This window comes from Drosophila serrata, unplaced genomic scaffold, assembly GCF_035046125.1.
Source record: "Drosophila serrata isolate PLE 108 unplaced genomic scaffold, ASM3504612v1 contig_382, whole genome shotgun sequence".
NCBI lineage: Eukaryota > Metazoa > Arthropoda > Insecta > Diptera > Drosophilidae > Drosophila > Drosophila serrata.
Window position 1 is genome coordinate 914,408 of NW_028257280.1, and position 15,145 is coordinate 929,552.

Consider the following 15,145-nt stretch of genomic DNA (forward strand, 5'->3'; position numbering starts at 1 on the left):
CCTTGATTAGTTAAAAACCATATAAACTTTAGATATTATGTTCCCTAACATTTATTGCATTTATCAGCACGCATATATCTTAAGCTATAAATCTACTGATTATTGGCCCTGCGGTACCAGAACCGAGCCCGAAAGTCATCGGAGCAGGTGAGAAAGGCAGGTGCATTCGGTGAATGGGTGATGTAACGCACCGGCCCGTTGTGGCCCAGAGAGTTGAGGGTCAAACGGCAGCCATTTCGCGAATTCCACGAGCACAGCGACGTGGTGGCCTCGTCCGGAAAGAGGACATAGTCCTCGGTGTGGTTGAACACGGCTTCTGTTTGGTGCTCCTGCTTGCCAGTGGTTCCAGCACCCGTGTACGTCTGGATCGGGCGGCTGGTGCAGAGCTCCCACAGATAGACAAGGGAATCCATGCCGGAGGAGAGGAGATACTAAAGGGGTAGCGAAATGTTTATAGGATATCTGACAAAGCCCATGTTCTTACCTTTCCGTTCCGGGTAAACTCCAGCGAACAAATGGCCGCTCCGCCATGCGCCTCGGCAATGGTGTTGATGCAACGCCCGCTGATGCCGTCCCAGACCTTGATGTCGCCGTCGTAGCTGCCCGTAGCATAAAGCTTTGCGGTGGGCGAGTACTTTACGCAGGTCACGCCCGCCTTGTGCTGCTGTGAGGGAATGGCGCTGACGAAGCACTGCGTGGTGTGCACATCGTACACGCGCAGCACGTTGTGCTCCGTCCCAATGGCTATGTAGTCGCCGGTGGGGTGGAAGGAGAGGCACAGCACCGGCTCGCAGTCGGTGAACACCTTGTGGGCCTTCTTCACCGATGGCTTGGCGATATCGAACAGCTTGACGGTGCCGTCGCGCGAAGCCGAGGCCAGGATGTGCTCCTTGGGATGGAATTCCAGGTAGGACACCTCGTCGGTGTGATCGTATAGCGTTCGTATGACCGGATGACCCTGCTGCTCGCGACCAGGCTCAATATCTTCGGGCGCCGACTTGGCTAGCATCCGTTCCACGTCCAGAATCTTGATGCTAGCGTCCACACTGCCGGTGGCCACCAGGGAGCCGTCGTAGCTGAAAGCTCCCGCACGACAGGCTTGCTTGTGCGACGTCACGTAGGCAGTTTCGTAGGAATGCGGCTCCGGCGCCAGTGCCGAAGCCTCCGGCTCGAACTCCAGATCAATGCCCGGCAGCACGTCGTCCGATTGGGTTTTGTCCTTGTCGCTCAGCGTCTGCATGCCGGCGATCATCACGTGGAGGAGGCGCTCGCTAGGAGCACACTGATCCGCCTTCACCAGCATGGACAGCTCCATGGCAAACTTCTCCAGACCGTCGTACATTAGCTGGCTGATCATCAGGCGGTAGAGAATCTCCCGGTTCTTGACCAGGTTGCTGGGGTCCAGGATTTCGTCGCGCATAATGGCTGGTTATTATTTTTTTCGGATATAAACAAAATTTTCGCTGTAAATAAACGCCGGCACTCTTGAGTGACTATCGATAACGAACGGTCGGTAAAGTAGTATCGATAGCAGTAAGCAAACCCTGATTGGAGTATGCAGTATTTTCAGTATTTTTGTCTTTTTTCATATGATATTACGATAATTTTGCGATACAGTCACACTAAACAGCTGCAACACGTGCGGCTTCGAATTGTTTTGTTTTTCAATTTTTAGGTTTTTTACTAATTAAACACCTTTACCATGAAGATTCGCAAGAACCATAGAGGCAAACATTACCGCTATAATGTGAACCGCAAGACGCTGAACAAAACGCGCAGCTCCACTGGCAAGATCAAGGAGTAAGTTGTTCTTTTCGGCAAGACCCGCCTCTTACCCTGTGTTTTCATTGCCAGTCCCAAGCTCAAGAAGATGTGGATGGAGAACCAACGCGTGGGCACAAACTTTGCCGAGATGGGTCTCGCCAAGGATGCCAACAAGGCCATTGCTATACCGAGCTACAAAAAGGACCGCCTGTATGCGGCAAAGGTGGTCAATGGCTTTATCGAGGAGGAGCTGGACGAGGACGAGCGCCGGGTCTTGGGCCTAAAGAAACCACCTGTGGAGGAGGCACCAAAGCGGGGGCATGTTGTCCAGGAGCTCGAACAACTGGCCAGCGAGCGGGCAGATCCGGAATTTAGGTAATGCCAGCAACCCTCTAGTATAAAACTAAACTAATGAATATCCTCCAGGTTACCCAAGGGCGTTGTGAAGGAGCTAACCTACTTCCTCAACAAACACAAGTTCAACTACAAGGCCATGGTCACGGATCGTAAGAATTTCGGCCAATGGACCTGGCGGCAGTTTCGCCTGAAAATACGCAGGTTCATGGCCATTCCGGAGCAGTTCAACGTTTATCTGGAGCAGAAGAAGTTGCCCGTGGGCGTTAAGCCCGATTGGGAGGAGTACGAGTCAGACAGTGAATGGACCTTATAAATGAGTGGGACAGACCTATCATATGCTTGTGTAATGCCTAGATTTATCTTCTATCTTTAAATAAACTGAGAAATAGGAACGTAAAGAAAACAGCTTTAATTTAAAAACAAAACATCTTTAATGTTTTCGCTTAAAAATGTGCTTACTACGCTTTTTTTAATTAGCTTGACCGTGTAACAGGCGTTAAATTTTTAACAGAAATTAAAACACGCTAAATCTGGTGTGAAAATAGCTAAAGCAGATTGTTCTTTACACGTGTAAAATGTTAATCTTAACACCGGAATGTTAAATATTACTTATTAAAATGGAGTAAATAAATGTAAAAAATTAAAGTTTTGGTTTTTAAAATAAATTAGAAGATTTAAGTAGCTTTATTTTTTAATGTTTTGCCGTCGTATTCAAATTATTATTATTTTTTCTGTTAAAGGCTTTTTCAAACAATAAGAGAGATGTAATATATATATACGTTATATTTCTTAATATAATATAAATTAATATAAGCTATTTTTAAAGTTTCAATGTAGTTGAAGCCTTCATAAGCTTTGCCATTTTCAAATATGCCAGATATAGTAGCCGATGTGGCAACAGTGGCTCGTTCGTTTCCCCGATTTCTGTCTTTCGTTTTGTGTTTCCCGATTTCGGCCTTTCCGTTTTGTGATTTCGTAAGGTAAGGTTCGTAGCCAGCTGAAGCTCCCGAAAAAATCCTTAAAAATTGCCAATATTAATAGGCATCGATTGACTTTCTAATTGTGCTTTAACCCGACGAGTGCCATTTTCGCGAACCTTCGGTTTATTTAGACGGATTTTCATCGATAAAGAGGTGAAAAAGGAAGTTTTTCTTGACATTTTTAGAAAGTTGTGAGTGTGTGTGTGTTTGAGATTGCATTGCCGGCCGGTACCCCATGACGTTTTGCATAATAGGCTGCATGGAAATAACGGTGGGGAATCCATCGATCCAAGTTTGGTAATTGGAGGAGCTCCCTCCCCGTTAGATTTAACTGAAATTCCGGAAGACTGGCGAATTCCAAAATGGCGGCGGCAGTGCATGTGCATGTGTGTGTGTGTTCGATTTGCTTCGATTATGCATTTCTCTTAAATTTCTCACGCTTTTTCTGCTGGAATTTGCATGGGAATCTTTTGCAGATTATTGAAAATTAATGCACTTGACACATGCTCGGCAGATTTTCTTTTCAGTACGTGTGTGTGTGTGTGTCTGTCAGAGTATTTTTACATATCCCTCCTTCCTCATTTGCTTCTTCATTTCTTTTTCTTTCTTGCATTTTGCACTTTGATGCAAAATACAGAGATTTAAAAATAACATGCGGGAAAATCGGCAAGTAAAATTGTCACTAGGGTAGAAAATAAATCACAACGCCCTATAGGCGTGTGTTTGTGGTTGTGCAAGGAAAGAGAGCCCCATCTCGTTTTTTTTTTTGTCTGTCTCTCGCGACAAATGCAGTCTGCGGCCATTTCGGCATCTCGCTCTCCCGCCCGCCCTGCCTGCCCGTCCTCTAGCTTTTTGCCTGTCTGTGTGTGTGTGCCGTGCAATTTTTCACCCTTTGAAATCGCGAATTTTCTGCCGAATGCCTATGCTTTCCTTCGATTGATTTTGATTTACTGATTGCTTGCCATTTCGTGCATAAAGTAGCTTATTGCAAAAGTTACTTTGTATCTTCGTCGAAGGGAATTTCCGCATTGAGAAGCCGGCCGGTGATTTTCGTTACCCCAGAGCTTTTTGGCTCCATGGTGGTTTGGGGTTAATGCTCGTCGTCGTCGTCGTCGTCTGGCTGGAGAGAATGCATTTTCTCAGAGCTCCGGTGCTCTTCGGCTCTGCTCGTTTTCCGTCTGGGCTCGTTATTGATTTTTCACCCGGTGGAAATCGGTATATCTCCTCTGCATTACGGCAGTCTTCAAACCGACGGACACTTGGCTTGGTCGTTGTCCGGGTCCCGAAAGTACGGAAGGAATCCCTTGAAACGCATATTATTTCACAATTTTCTGTAACACAACTGTATAGTTATCTGACTGTGTTCTATTCTGTGCTTGTTTTATTTTTCCAGGATATTTGCGTCCTGTGGATTTGTGATCAGTTTTGCTAGCCCAAAGCATAGCCTGCGAGCAGCTCTATAAAAAGTCTCAGTTAAAAAGGTAAGCTTGATTTTTCCTTATTTAATCCAGGAAATATAATGAAAAAGATAGGGGGAAATAGGCTTTGAAAATCGCCTTTAATAAGTTTTCGTTTCGTTCTATTTCTTTGTGACACTGGGAAAAATGGTCCACTTAAAAGTAAAGACTACAAATTAAATAATTCATCCAAGAAATTCTCTAAGAATATAAAATAAAATAACACATTTAATGTAACATAGTTTTGTTTAATTTGATTAGTATTATCTAGAAATTCTGCGCAATCATTAATTTAAGAAAATGTTCAATATATGACATCAAAACCTATTAAAATATCCCGTAACTTATAGCTTAAATAATTATTTATGTATTTTGGTTTTTGCAATATTATTTTCCATCAAATTTTTTCTCTGTATATATCTGTGCATGTGTAAATGCAACGTGCTTTGTGTGTCTATACCACGATGACATGACCCACACCCACCGCATACATACGTCATAGGTCTGCAGAGCCACCCACAGACCTCCACCTCCCAAACCCTATGATATATAAAATATATTTTCCCACAAAACCTAAATTTCTCATTTGGCTTTCCCCTTTCAGCGTTCAAGAAAAAGGCTCATAGAACCCTTCTTTCAACTCTGCAAAGATGGGCAAGGAGAAGATCCATATCAACATTGTGGTGATTGGCCATGTGGACTCTGGCAAGTCGACGACCACCGGCCACCTGATCTACAAATGCGGAGGCATCGACAAGCGTACGATCGAGAAGTTCGAGAAGGAGGCCCAGGAGATGGGCAAGGGATCGTTCAAGTACGCCTGGGTCCTGGACAAGCTGAAGGCGGAGCGCGAGCGCGGCATCACCATCGACATTGCCTTGTGGAAGTTCGAAACGGCCAAGTACTATGTGACCATTATCGATGCCCCCGGGCATAGGGACTTTATCAAGAACATGATCACCGGCACCTCGCAGGCCGACTGTGCGGTCCTGATTGTGGCCGCTGGCACTGGTGAGTTCGAGGCTGGCATCTCCAAGAATGGCCAGACCCGTGAGCACGCCCTGCTGGCCTTCACGCTGGGCGTGAAGCAGCTCATTGTGGGCGTTAACAAGATGGACTCCACGGAGCCGCCGTATAGCGAGAACCGCTACGAGGAGATCAAGAAGGAGGTGTCGTCGTACATCAAGAAGATTGGCTATAATCCGGCCTCGGTGGCCTTTGTTCCCATCTCGGGCTGGCACGGCGACAACATGCTGGAGGCTTCGGACAAGATGGGCTGGTTCAAGGGCTGGACCGTGGAGCGCAAGGAGGGCAAAGCGGAGGGCAAGTGCCTGATTGACGCGCTGGACGCGATCCTGCCGCCGCAGCGTCCCACGGACAAGCCGCTGCGCTTGCCGCTCCAGGATGTCTACAAGATTGGTGGCATCGGAACCGTACCCGTTGGCCGCGTGGAGACTGGCATCCTCAAGCCAGGTAAGCTTCGCTGCTCCGTCTTGATTGGCTCTATTGTTTTTCCGGGTCGAGTGGGAGGTGCCTCTCTCTCACTCTCTTTCTGTCTACCCTTTGATTATAATATTCATTCATGTACTCCTTGGAATTTGGGTCGGCTGTGAGAGGGAGGAGGCCCTCGCACTTCCTCGGCTTTCCACGATGCCCTGCGCATGTATGCATTATTGAGCGAGTGCCTCTGCCGAGAGCGAGTTGGGACTGCACCTCCAACCCCTGTGAGCAGTGATAAATTAAGGATGTCATTCGCTCTGGGAGCGCACTGCTAAGAATATTACGTATACGCACAGAATATATTTCATTCCATTCCGTTGCAGGCATGGTCGTCAACTTTGCTCCGGTCAATCTGGTCACCGAGGTGAAGTCCGTGGAGATGCACCACGAGGCTCTCACCGAGGCCATGCCCGGCGACAATGTCGGCTTCAACGTGAAGAACGTGTCGGTAAAGGAGCTGCGTCGCGGTTATGTTGCCGGCGATTCAAAGAACAATCCTCCTAGGGGAGCTGCCGATTTTACCGCTCAGGTAAGGGAATTTTGTATTTGTTAGTTAAGAATGTTTTAATGCAAATTTCATTGGAATTTTCCAGTACTTTGTTGCCCCTTTAAAGATTTTCCCATTGACTGGGTGTATCCCTTCTTTTATTGCAGGTGATTGTGCTTAACCATCCTGGCCAAATTGCCAACGGGTATACTCCGGTTTTGGATTGCCACACGGCCCACATAGCCTGCAAGTTTGCCGAGATCAAGGAGAAATGCGATCGCCGTACCGGCAAGACCACCGAGACTGAGCCGAAGGCCATCAAGTCCGGTGATGCGGCCATTATAGTGCTGGTCCCCAGCAAGCCGCTCTGCGTCGAGAGCTTCCAGGAGTTCCCACCGCTGGGTAGGTTCGCTGTGCGCGATATGCGTCAGACCGTGGCCGTGGGTGTTATCAAGTCGGTCAACTTTAAAGAGACGACCTCGGGCAAGGTAACAAAAGCCGCTGAGAAGGCACAGAAGAAGAAATAACTAGGGTGCCAGCAGAACTACGACAACATCATCACTCGAATCCAACAGCAGACGGCTAGAGCAACAACACCAGCAACCAAAACAGCAGCAAGAACACCAGAAGCAACATGCACACATCTAAACTTTATAATATCCAATCGACGATCAAAAGCAAACAAGAACTACCTTAGCTCCAAGAAGACGACACCAATCAACAGGCATATATTATATGATATCGAGGAGATGCCACAGATACTACGATATATAATAATCCCACAAACAAATATTAGCCAGGAGGACAGGAGCTGCAGCACATTGGCCGCCTTTGCGGTGCTCGTAGTGGTTCACTGCCTCATCTATCTAACTTTGTATCGCCATCGCAAGTCGTTCCGCAGGAAACCCACTGGGGCATTGAAGCTGTAGCTCCTTCAGTATATACTCATCTACAAAACTAAGCTTAAATTTGATTAGCAGCCACAGCCACACACACATCCTGTCGTGCATCATCCACCCGAGTCTCGAATATGGATTTTAAACACTTTTTATACTTTTGATAAGTCAAGTCGGAGGCATTCGATTTAAAATCTATTATACGATGTAATTTCCGAATTTAGTTTTAAACCACCCTACACCCAAACCTAAAAAAACCAACAAAGACTACATTCGTAATGAATTCAAAATTTTCTCTTGAAACCAAAAGACAAATGCTTAAAAAGTATTAAAAAAAAGAATGAAGGAAAATCATCACAACACTCACACACAACATAATCATGCGGTTTTTGAAAACATTTTAAATGTTAGATCGAGCCTCATTTAGCATTTGCGTACTTAAATTACATAATATACGTTAACCATTTCATCGTTCATCATCTCCCATATATAATTCACGTTACTCTCTCACAACTCGGAATTTATAAACAAAACGTAATACCAGAACAACCATTCATATATGGATACAGAACATGTTGCTTGATACAAGATCTTTTAAATGATGAGAAAAATAAAGGAAGCTTAACCGTAAACTACCAAAATAAAGAAGCAAGTCGTTTTATTCATGAATTTTGGCATTACCATGGATTATTTAACTTGCATTTTCAAATCTATATAATGATGATAGTAATAATTTCCTATTTGAAATTAACGTATTTTTAATCGATAGAACTAGAGGTGGACAACTTAAGAGAATCGATAGCTGCTAAATACACGTATTTTTAATCGATAGCTGTCAATTTAAAGAACTAGAGGTGGGAAGCTTGGAAAATTTGATAACTGCGAATATCGGTGCTCTGCCACCTCTACTTCTGAGTCACTAGGCGGCTTTTATAAAAACAACAATAACAAAGAATCTCAGCCGCCTGTTCTCAATTAAAACGTCAAATTGTGACTCAGACTAGAAATTGCCGCGTCGTGAACAAATAGCTTTAGTCGAGCGAATAAATTTCCTGAAACAAGTCAAACATGGCTGATCCACGCATTCGTCAGTTGGTAATCAAGACAGGAGTCGTTAAGCGCCTGTCCAAGGAGAAGTCCGTGTACGAAAAGGAGGTCCTGACTGAAAAGGCCAGGATGGAGAAGTTCAAGGGCGAGGGTGCCGATGACCATGTCCTGCGCAAGCAGGAGGAAGTCATTGCCGAATGCGAAATGATGATCCCCGACTCCAAGAGGAGGTAAGTTCCGGTGACATCTCGTTTGGGCTGTACGTCTAATCGTTCTCTTATTTGGCAGGCTGCAGAAGGAGTTTGAGGTCTTGAAGAAGTATCTGGATGATGAGCAGGATCTGAAGGAGACGGAGGAATACTCCAAGGCTGCAAATGTCCTTACAGAGGCCAAGGCGGTCCTAGAAACCTAAGAACAAAGTGACAGCGGCGCACATTCCCCTTAAAACTCCGCAATTATTGCATATTACTGAGTGCATCAGCCCTTTTATCCAGTGTTGGCTAAGCTGGAGACCTCAAGCTGCTGAGCAGCCTTTAATTCTAAAGTATTTGCAGCCTCTTTTAGATTTAATACCCCATTTTGTTCGGATTTATAATAAAACAGAAAATATAACATTCAAAACAAAATCAGCTGTTGCGCTTTTTCGCTATACAACACTTGTTCCCCGAAAAGACGCTTTAAAATTATAAATACAGATATACGGAAACCTTTTTAAAATATGTTTTTAACAAATTTAAGTTATCCCAAACTTGTTATTTATATATTTAAAAAAATATGGCTAAATTTTACATTTCCCATATTTATTATCACACCTTCGACGTTTAGCAACACTAGTTGACCAAAATGCCGCACAAAACTCTTAAATTAAGCGCTATTAAAGCAAATATACGAAATGTACTTGAAAATATACAACAACTGGAGCACCTGATTGGCGACGACGCACAGGAGTTCAATGCGGAGCAGGCGAAGGAACTGCAGAGCAGCACGACAACCCTGCTGGATGCACTTGACCAAATTCCCGTGGCCAAAGTAGCCGGCATACAAAAACAAAGAAGACGCCGGCGTCGCTTGGATAAACAAAGGAAAAAGGAACTAAAATGTAGGTCCAAGAAACCAAAGGTGGCCTTAAAGAACCTTAAAGAGGCCTTAATTGGACCGCAGCTGACTGAGACCAGAGAGAAACAGGCGGAACACATCTCCCTTAGGAAGCGCCATGACGCCGCCTCCATATTGCAAACATTCGATCTTTTGGAGAAACTGTGTGAATATAGGGGAGGCGACAAGGTAGCCCTCAGCCAAAAGCTGATCCAAATGCGGCTGGTTTGGCGGGGAGTTCAGCAGGAGAACGAGGTCGACCATGACAGGGAGTCTCAGAAGAGGGTTTCCTCAATAGAATCGCAATGGCAGGAGGTTTTCTTTGGAAAATCTTTAGATTTCGTTAGAGAAAACAAGGAAACAATCTGCCAGAGGCGGTAAGAATTGTACAATTCTTCATCTCTACAGTTTTTCCTCATTAAAATGTTGTTTCTTTCAGTTCCATATGGGATTCTTATATAAGCTATGGAGAGAGAGCCACCTGTATTCCCAGAGGATGGGTGCTACCACCTGAACATCCCTCTGATCTGTGGATGGAATACAGAACTGCGTAAATATAAATTTAATTGCTAAGGAAATCCACTTTTATTAAGTAGAATCAAACGATCAGTAATTAATATTTTGTTTTGGAATTTTATTTCTTTAGAAGAATATCTGTTGTATAGCTTAAATGAGGGGCAAGTGCGGAGTCAACCACGCACAGACGGTGAATTCCAACCGCTTATTCGTAGACCCAATCGACGGCAGCCGGGGTCCAGGTGACCAGCTCCTTCTCATTGAACCACAGAGCGATCTCCTTCTCGGCGGACTCGACGGCATCGGAGCCGTGGATGATGTTGCGTCCGACCTGGATGCAGAAATCGCCACGGATGGTGCCTGGCAGCGAGTCGGCGGGGTTGGTGGCGCCGAGCATCTGGCGACCGGTCTTGACCACATTGAGGCCCTCCCAGACCATGGGCACCACGGGGCCGGAGTTCATGTAGTTGACGAGTCCGGGGAAGAAGGGGCGGGCCGACAGGTCGGCGTAGTGCTTCTCCAGCAGCTCCTTGGAGGCCTGCAACGATTACAACACGCAAAGCGTTATCATTTGATTGCCTTTTTGACCTCTGCTACGGGCAAATTGTCGCCGCACTAATGGCTATGACGCTTGCACCCAACCCAGTGGCAGCCGCCACCTTTGAGGTTAGATCGGAAGATAACCCCCCGCGTGGGCCATCGATTTTGTTCAAATAATCCAATTATCGCTTTTGCTTACCCAGGTGAACTTCAGGGCGACCAGCTTGAAGCCCTTCTGCTCGAAGCGCTCGATGATCTTGCCGACGAGTCCACGCTGGACGCCATCGGGCTTGACCATGATGAAAGTACGCTCCTTGTTGGCCGCCATCGCTACGGAGATAATTGAGAAAAGTGCCAAAATGGAGCCCAGCATTTGCAGCTTCATGTGTTCCGGTGTGCTTTGCAAAAATCTCGAGTGTCATTCGCCGGCTGGCTGCATTTATTCGTCGGACCCAGGTGGTCACACTGCAAAGCTCTGAGCACTTAATTTTCTGTTGTTTTAATGCAGGTATTTTTAAATAATTTACCTTTCTTATTTTAACATTTTTTAGTTTAAAAGCTAAAGTTTTATTAATCGTTTATTTCAAATCAACTTGATAAAATCTTGAAAAGTTTTGTATATTGATATATTTTAAAAGGTTTTTCGTGAATGATTTATTTTTTTAACAGGCATGAGAATTTTAAAGATTCAATATATATTTTTATATTTAACTTAAATTCATTAAACCCTTCAATTTAATTTAAAGTTTACGTAATAGACAATTCTCGGTGAGACTTAATGGCAATTTCGGAAATGTTTATAAACAAATTTATTTATCGAGCTTTTTAAAGAAATCGTAACTGCAATGCGTTTACTGTCAAGTAAAAATTGTAGTGGTAGCTTAATATTTCAATTCGAAATCATAATTGTGTAAGAAGCCTCGGGTTACAGTACAGAAAAAAAAGAAAAAAATATATTTTTGGCCTTTTTTGGTATAGTTTTAGTTCTAAAATTTCTTCCAAATTAATTGTAACAAGTTTTTTTTTACATTGTTTGGCAAAGCAAGAGTTTCTTGAAGAGCCAGGGCTGTGGCTTGGAGTTCGGGGAAAATCCATTTCCCGGTGGCTGGGTATAGGTGGATTAGAGTTAAAGCAGATAAGTGGCCCTACGACCTTTATGGTTTGCCGATCGACTTTTCGCTTTTCCGTGTAAAGCGACTGCCTGGCATGACTCAGCTCCTTGGCGAGCTCCAAGCGAGCCTTCAGGCCCTCGGCATTTGCGGTCATTGGCTTAATCAGCTTTTTATCGTGGCTTTTTTCCACATGCAACCGTTGGTTTGCCCGTTCCAAGTGCTAAATCTCAACTTGCATTTGCTTCTGACCTTCAGCCGGGAATCGATCATGATCTCATCCATCATGGCATTATCCCACGATTCCTGATCAAGCGCCTTAAACTTGTCCTCTTTGGTCTCCTTGTTACGCTCCAAAAGCCTTATCCCAGCCGCCCAGCACCAGTTCCTAAATAGGCACCCCCCTTTTTTTTTATTCATTCTAAATTTAAAATTAAAAAAAAGTTGCTTCTGCGCAGTAAGACCGTGCCGCCGGGGTCGTTATTTAGGACTTTTTCGATTTAACCCCCATTCTTTTTGTTTTTGGGGATGAAGCTGTGTGTGTTTGTGTTTTTGCAATTGTTCGACTTGAAAAAAGTAAGTTTCCTGCGAAAGCTCACAGCCCAACCGAGAAAAAGTGGAAAATCAATCATTAATATCATCTCTTACTCCTCTACTCTCCAAAAAAAGCAGCCCCAAGATGGAGGATTGTGAAAGCGATGTCTCACAGTTCATGCTGGACGACCTGCAGCTGGCGGCTGAGCTCGGAAAAACACTGCTGGAGCGTAACAAGGAGCTGGAGACGCAGATCAAGGAGTACAAGTTCAAGGCGGACGAGCAGGAGCGCGAGATTGTGCACCTGCGGAAGCACATAAATGCTATGACCGAAGTAAACGATTCCCGGCTCAAAGTCTACGAGCAACTGGAGGTTGGGATTCAGGACCTGGAGCGTGCCAACCAGCGGCTGAATGTGGAGAAAAGCCGTGATAAAAAGCAAATTAAGCTACTGGCCGCCAATGCTGAGGGCCTGGAAGCACGCTGCGAGGAGCTTGCCCAGCAGCTGAGCGATGCCCGGCAATCACTAAGCTCGGAACGGCGAAAGGTCGATCGTTATCAGCAGGAACGCCATAATATGAAGACAGCCGAGCCACCGATCTGCTTCAACACCAATTCACCTATAACCAACGACCAGGAAATGGGTTTTCCCCAACTGCAATCCATAGCCCTGGCCAGTCCCGAGAACATCTCGCTTTGCAATGCTAATCTGGCGCTGAGTTTGGCCGAAAAGACTTCCCTGAAGAGCGAAGACAGCGAGGAGCTGGTCAAGCTGCTTGGTGAAATGGAGACTATAAAGCGGGACTTTCTCACCGAGCAGCAGCGTTGCGCTGAACTGGAGGAGCAGCTGGTGGCCATCATTCAAGAGAACCAGTGCCTTCAGGGCCGCATGGCCGACACCAGTGCCAACCAGGAAATGATGTCCATGCACGAGGAGCTCTCCCTTTTGGACGACGTGCGGCAGGGCCAGATGTGTAGTCGCTGCCTGCGAGACATCAACGAAAGCATCCACAATCTAGACGAGCAGTCATCTGTTGCCCCTACGGAGGAGATCTACGAGGACGACGAGCGGAGCATGCTCAGCGAAAGCACTTCAAAGTTCAGCCACAGTGCCATTGAAGATCGTTTCCGAAAGCCCGGCGACGATCTCCAACTGAACGCCATCGAAAGCTCAAATCCGTACCGCGATCTAGTCGAGAAATATGAGGCACTGCTGGAGGTGCAGCGGACTTCCATCGCCTCGAAAAATCTAGCCGATGCCAAAAAGACAAGTGACTTAAATCCTGCTCCGGCTCTGCAGCCGAAAGAGGACACCATTGTCAGTAGCTCAAAGGAATCTGTGGTGACGCTCAACAATGCGCCCATTGAGTTCTCCGAGGCCGAGACTTCCTCGTCGGGTTTCTCTGACGGAACGGGAAATAAGTGCACCCAGACCGATGAGCGCCCCAGCTCCTTCCTTTGCTCAATCAGCAATGGCAACGATTGCAAATTCAGTATCTACGATGATGTCAGTCCCATTGAATCTCACTTCCGCAACCGTCCTGAGCACCGGGAGCTCTTCAAGGAGATCTTTGGGGTGCTAAAGAAGGCCGCCGACAACAATGAAAACGAGGATAAGCAGGGAGTCGAGGCGAGTGGTACAGCGGCTGCAGACATCTTAGTTCCTCAGGCTGCCATACCACCCCTAAAGGAGGAGTCTCCCGAGGACTTCATAGACGACACCCAAAGCGTGGTCTCCTCGATTATGTCCAGCCAGTCAATAGCCATTTCCGAGTGCGTGACAAAGTTGGAACGCAAAACGGCCAAAAAGCACATACTATCCGTCTCTAGCTCGTTGAACACCGCCTCCAAGCAGGGTTCGGTCTGTGAACCCTCTACCATGAAGCCCATTGAGGAGAATGGACGTGTGCTGACGCCCCTGAAGCGTGAGCCTCTCGAATACATAACCATAGCAGTTGGCATCAAGAAAAAGAATCGACGAAAGCACCGCAACCAGAGCTCATCCCGTGACCGTGTCGACTTGATTGATTCCCGTGATAATGTGACCCGGAACAGTCCCCTGGCCACCAGGCAGCAGCACCAACACCACATGGGACAGGGCAGTGTCTCGGCCCCATTGAATAGAGACTTTGGACGCGGCATCAGCCGCAGAGGCAATGCTCCATCATCGTCGTCGGCGTTCTCGGGCAACTGGAACGGATCCCCAATGGTGATTTACAACCAAAACATGAATACTCCTCGAACTTCTCGTGGCCACAATACCGTGTCCCAGGATCTGCATAAGCTCAAGAAACTCGATCTATCCTATGCAGAGGTGTTGCGACGCGCCGATCCCCCCTGTGATTATATTCCCTCGAAAATGCAGCATTCCCAGCGACAGCAGCAGAGCAACGGTTCCAACTCAAGGAAGAACCGCCAGAGACGCCAATAAACCTATTTTTAGGGAATTTAGTAATTATTTATGCCCAAACCCGAATCCTTTTATACCCGGCATTTAAATCTTTTTTAATTTGATGTGTCATGAGAACTCTAGTCCGTTTCTAACGCATATAGACAGTTAAATTGCCTCTAATCGTAATCTCTATCTCTATAATCCGGAGTAGCTCGCTGCTTGCTGTTAAAATTGTCTCATGTTTCTCGTAAATTGTGAATACAAGCGATACCAACTTAAATTTATAACTAAAAAATCCGCATGACTAAACTAAATATTGTATCCTAACTAGTAAGTCTTTTATTTCTGTAGTACTGTTTTGTGTATTTATTAAGATCTCTCTCTAGTTTACAAATTAATAAAATTACAACCAATGAGGAGATGCATTGACTTTATTTTTCTTTGTTTTCTGTTTTCTTTATGCTTGATGGA

At 45.7% G+C, this 15,145-nt stretch overlaps 7 protein-coding genes and 1 long non-coding RNA gene across 13 annotated transcripts in view; 5 read left to right on the forward strand and 3 right to left on the reverse strand.

Moving 5' to 3' along the window:
- Positions 1 to 15,145, reverse strand: part of LOC147642537 (uncharacterized) — a 216,145-nt gene that overhangs the window by 189,251 nt on the left and 11,749 nt on the right. The gene's annotated exons all lie outside the window — the stretch shown is intronic.
- CstF50 (cleavage stimulation factor subunit 1 Cst50) lies at positions 28 to 1,550 on the reverse strand. The gene is made up of 2 exons (XM_020955533.2): positions 485 to 1,550; positions 28 to 431 (listed from the first exon to the last, which is right to left on the reverse strand). Exons 1-2 carry the CDS (start codon positions 1,418 to 1,420, stop codon positions 93 to 95), a joined length of 1,275 nt encoding a protein of 424 aa, XP_020811192.1. The 5' UTR covers positions 1,421 to 1,550; the 3' UTR covers positions 28 to 92.
- LOC110186381 (nucleolar protein 16) lies at positions 1,558 to 2,524 on the forward strand. The gene is made up of 3 exons (XM_020955534.2): positions 1,558 to 1,800; positions 1,855 to 2,139; positions 2,191 to 2,524. Exons 1-3 carry the CDS (start codon positions 1,703 to 1,705, stop codon positions 2,432 to 2,434), a joined length of 627 nt encoding a protein of 208 aa, XP_020811193.1. The 5' UTR covers positions 1,558 to 1,702; the 3' UTR covers positions 2,435 to 2,524.
- eEF1alpha2 (eukaryotic translation elongation factor 1 alpha 2) lies at positions 2,928 to 8,086 on the forward strand. 4 transcript variants are annotated; one of them, XM_086840062.1, is made up of 6 exons: positions 3,052 to 3,101; positions 3,163 to 3,254; positions 4,495 to 4,582; positions 5,163 to 6,031; positions 6,382 to 6,587; positions 6,713 to 8,086. In XM_086840062.1, the coding sequence occupies exons 4-6, from the start codon at positions 5,209 to 5,211 to the stop codon at positions 7,070 to 7,072; spliced, it is 1,389 nt and encodes a 462-aa protein (XP_086696188.1). In that variant the 5' UTR covers positions 3,052 to 3,101; positions 3,163 to 3,254; positions 4,495 to 4,582; positions 5,163 to 5,208; the 3' UTR covers positions 7,073 to 8,086. The 4 variants fall into 4 exon arrangements, with proteins under 4 accessions (XP_086696186.1, XP_086696187.1, XP_086696188.1 ...); XM_086840060.1 differs by lacking the exon at positions 3,163 to 3,254 and having other exon boundaries at positions 2,928 to 3,101; XM_086840061.1 differs by lacking the exon at positions 3,163 to 3,254 and having other exon boundaries at positions 3,032 to 3,106.
- Tbca (Tubulin binding cofactor A) lies at positions 8,272 to 9,114 on the forward strand. Its single transcript, XM_020955370.2, has 2 exons — positions 8,272 to 8,718; positions 8,777 to 9,114. Exons 1-2 carry the CDS (start codon positions 8,510 to 8,512, stop codon positions 8,898 to 8,900), a joined length of 333 nt encoding a protein of 110 aa, XP_020811029.1. The 5' UTR covers positions 8,272 to 8,509; the 3' UTR covers positions 8,901 to 9,114.
- Positions 9,240 to 10,533, forward strand: LOC110186260 (uncharacterized). The gene is made up of 2 exons (XM_020955367.2): positions 9,240 to 9,960; positions 10,023 to 10,533. Exons 1-2 carry the CDS (start codon positions 9,332 to 9,334, stop codon positions 10,135 to 10,137), a joined length of 744 nt encoding a protein of 247 aa, XP_020811026.2. The 5' UTR covers positions 9,240 to 9,331; the 3' UTR covers positions 10,138 to 10,533.
- Positions 10,197 to 11,802, reverse strand: awd (nucleoside diphosphate kinase). The gene is made up of 3 exons (XM_086840068.1): positions 11,167 to 11,802; positions 10,839 to 11,104; positions 10,197 to 10,637 (listed from the first exon to the last, which is right to left on the reverse strand). The coding sequence occupies exons 2-3, from the start codon at positions 11,022 to 11,024 to the stop codon at positions 10,305 to 10,307; spliced, it is 519 nt and encodes a 172-aa protein (XP_086696194.1). The 5' UTR covers positions 11,025 to 11,104; positions 11,167 to 11,802; the 3' UTR covers positions 10,197 to 10,304.
- On the forward strand, positions 11,510 to 15,093 carry Cen (cerebellar degeneration-related protein 2-like). Of its 3 annotated transcripts, XM_086840057.1 has the most exons (3): positions 11,510 to 11,549; positions 12,207 to 12,324; positions 12,418 to 15,093. In XM_086840057.1, the coding sequence occupies exon 3, from the start codon at positions 12,428 to 12,430 to the stop codon at positions 14,711 to 14,713; it is 2,286 nt and encodes a 761-aa protein (XP_086696183.1). In that variant the 5' UTR covers positions 11,510 to 11,549; positions 12,207 to 12,324; positions 12,418 to 12,427; the 3' UTR covers positions 14,714 to 15,093. The 3 variants fall into 3 exon arrangements, with proteins under 3 accessions (XP_086696183.1, XP_020811023.2, XP_020811024.2); XM_020955364.2 differs by lacking the exon at positions 11,510 to 11,549 and having other exon boundaries at positions 11,792 to 12,324; XM_020955365.2 differs by lacking the exon at positions 11,510 to 11,549 and having other exon boundaries at positions 11,792 to 12,324; positions 12,421 to 15,093.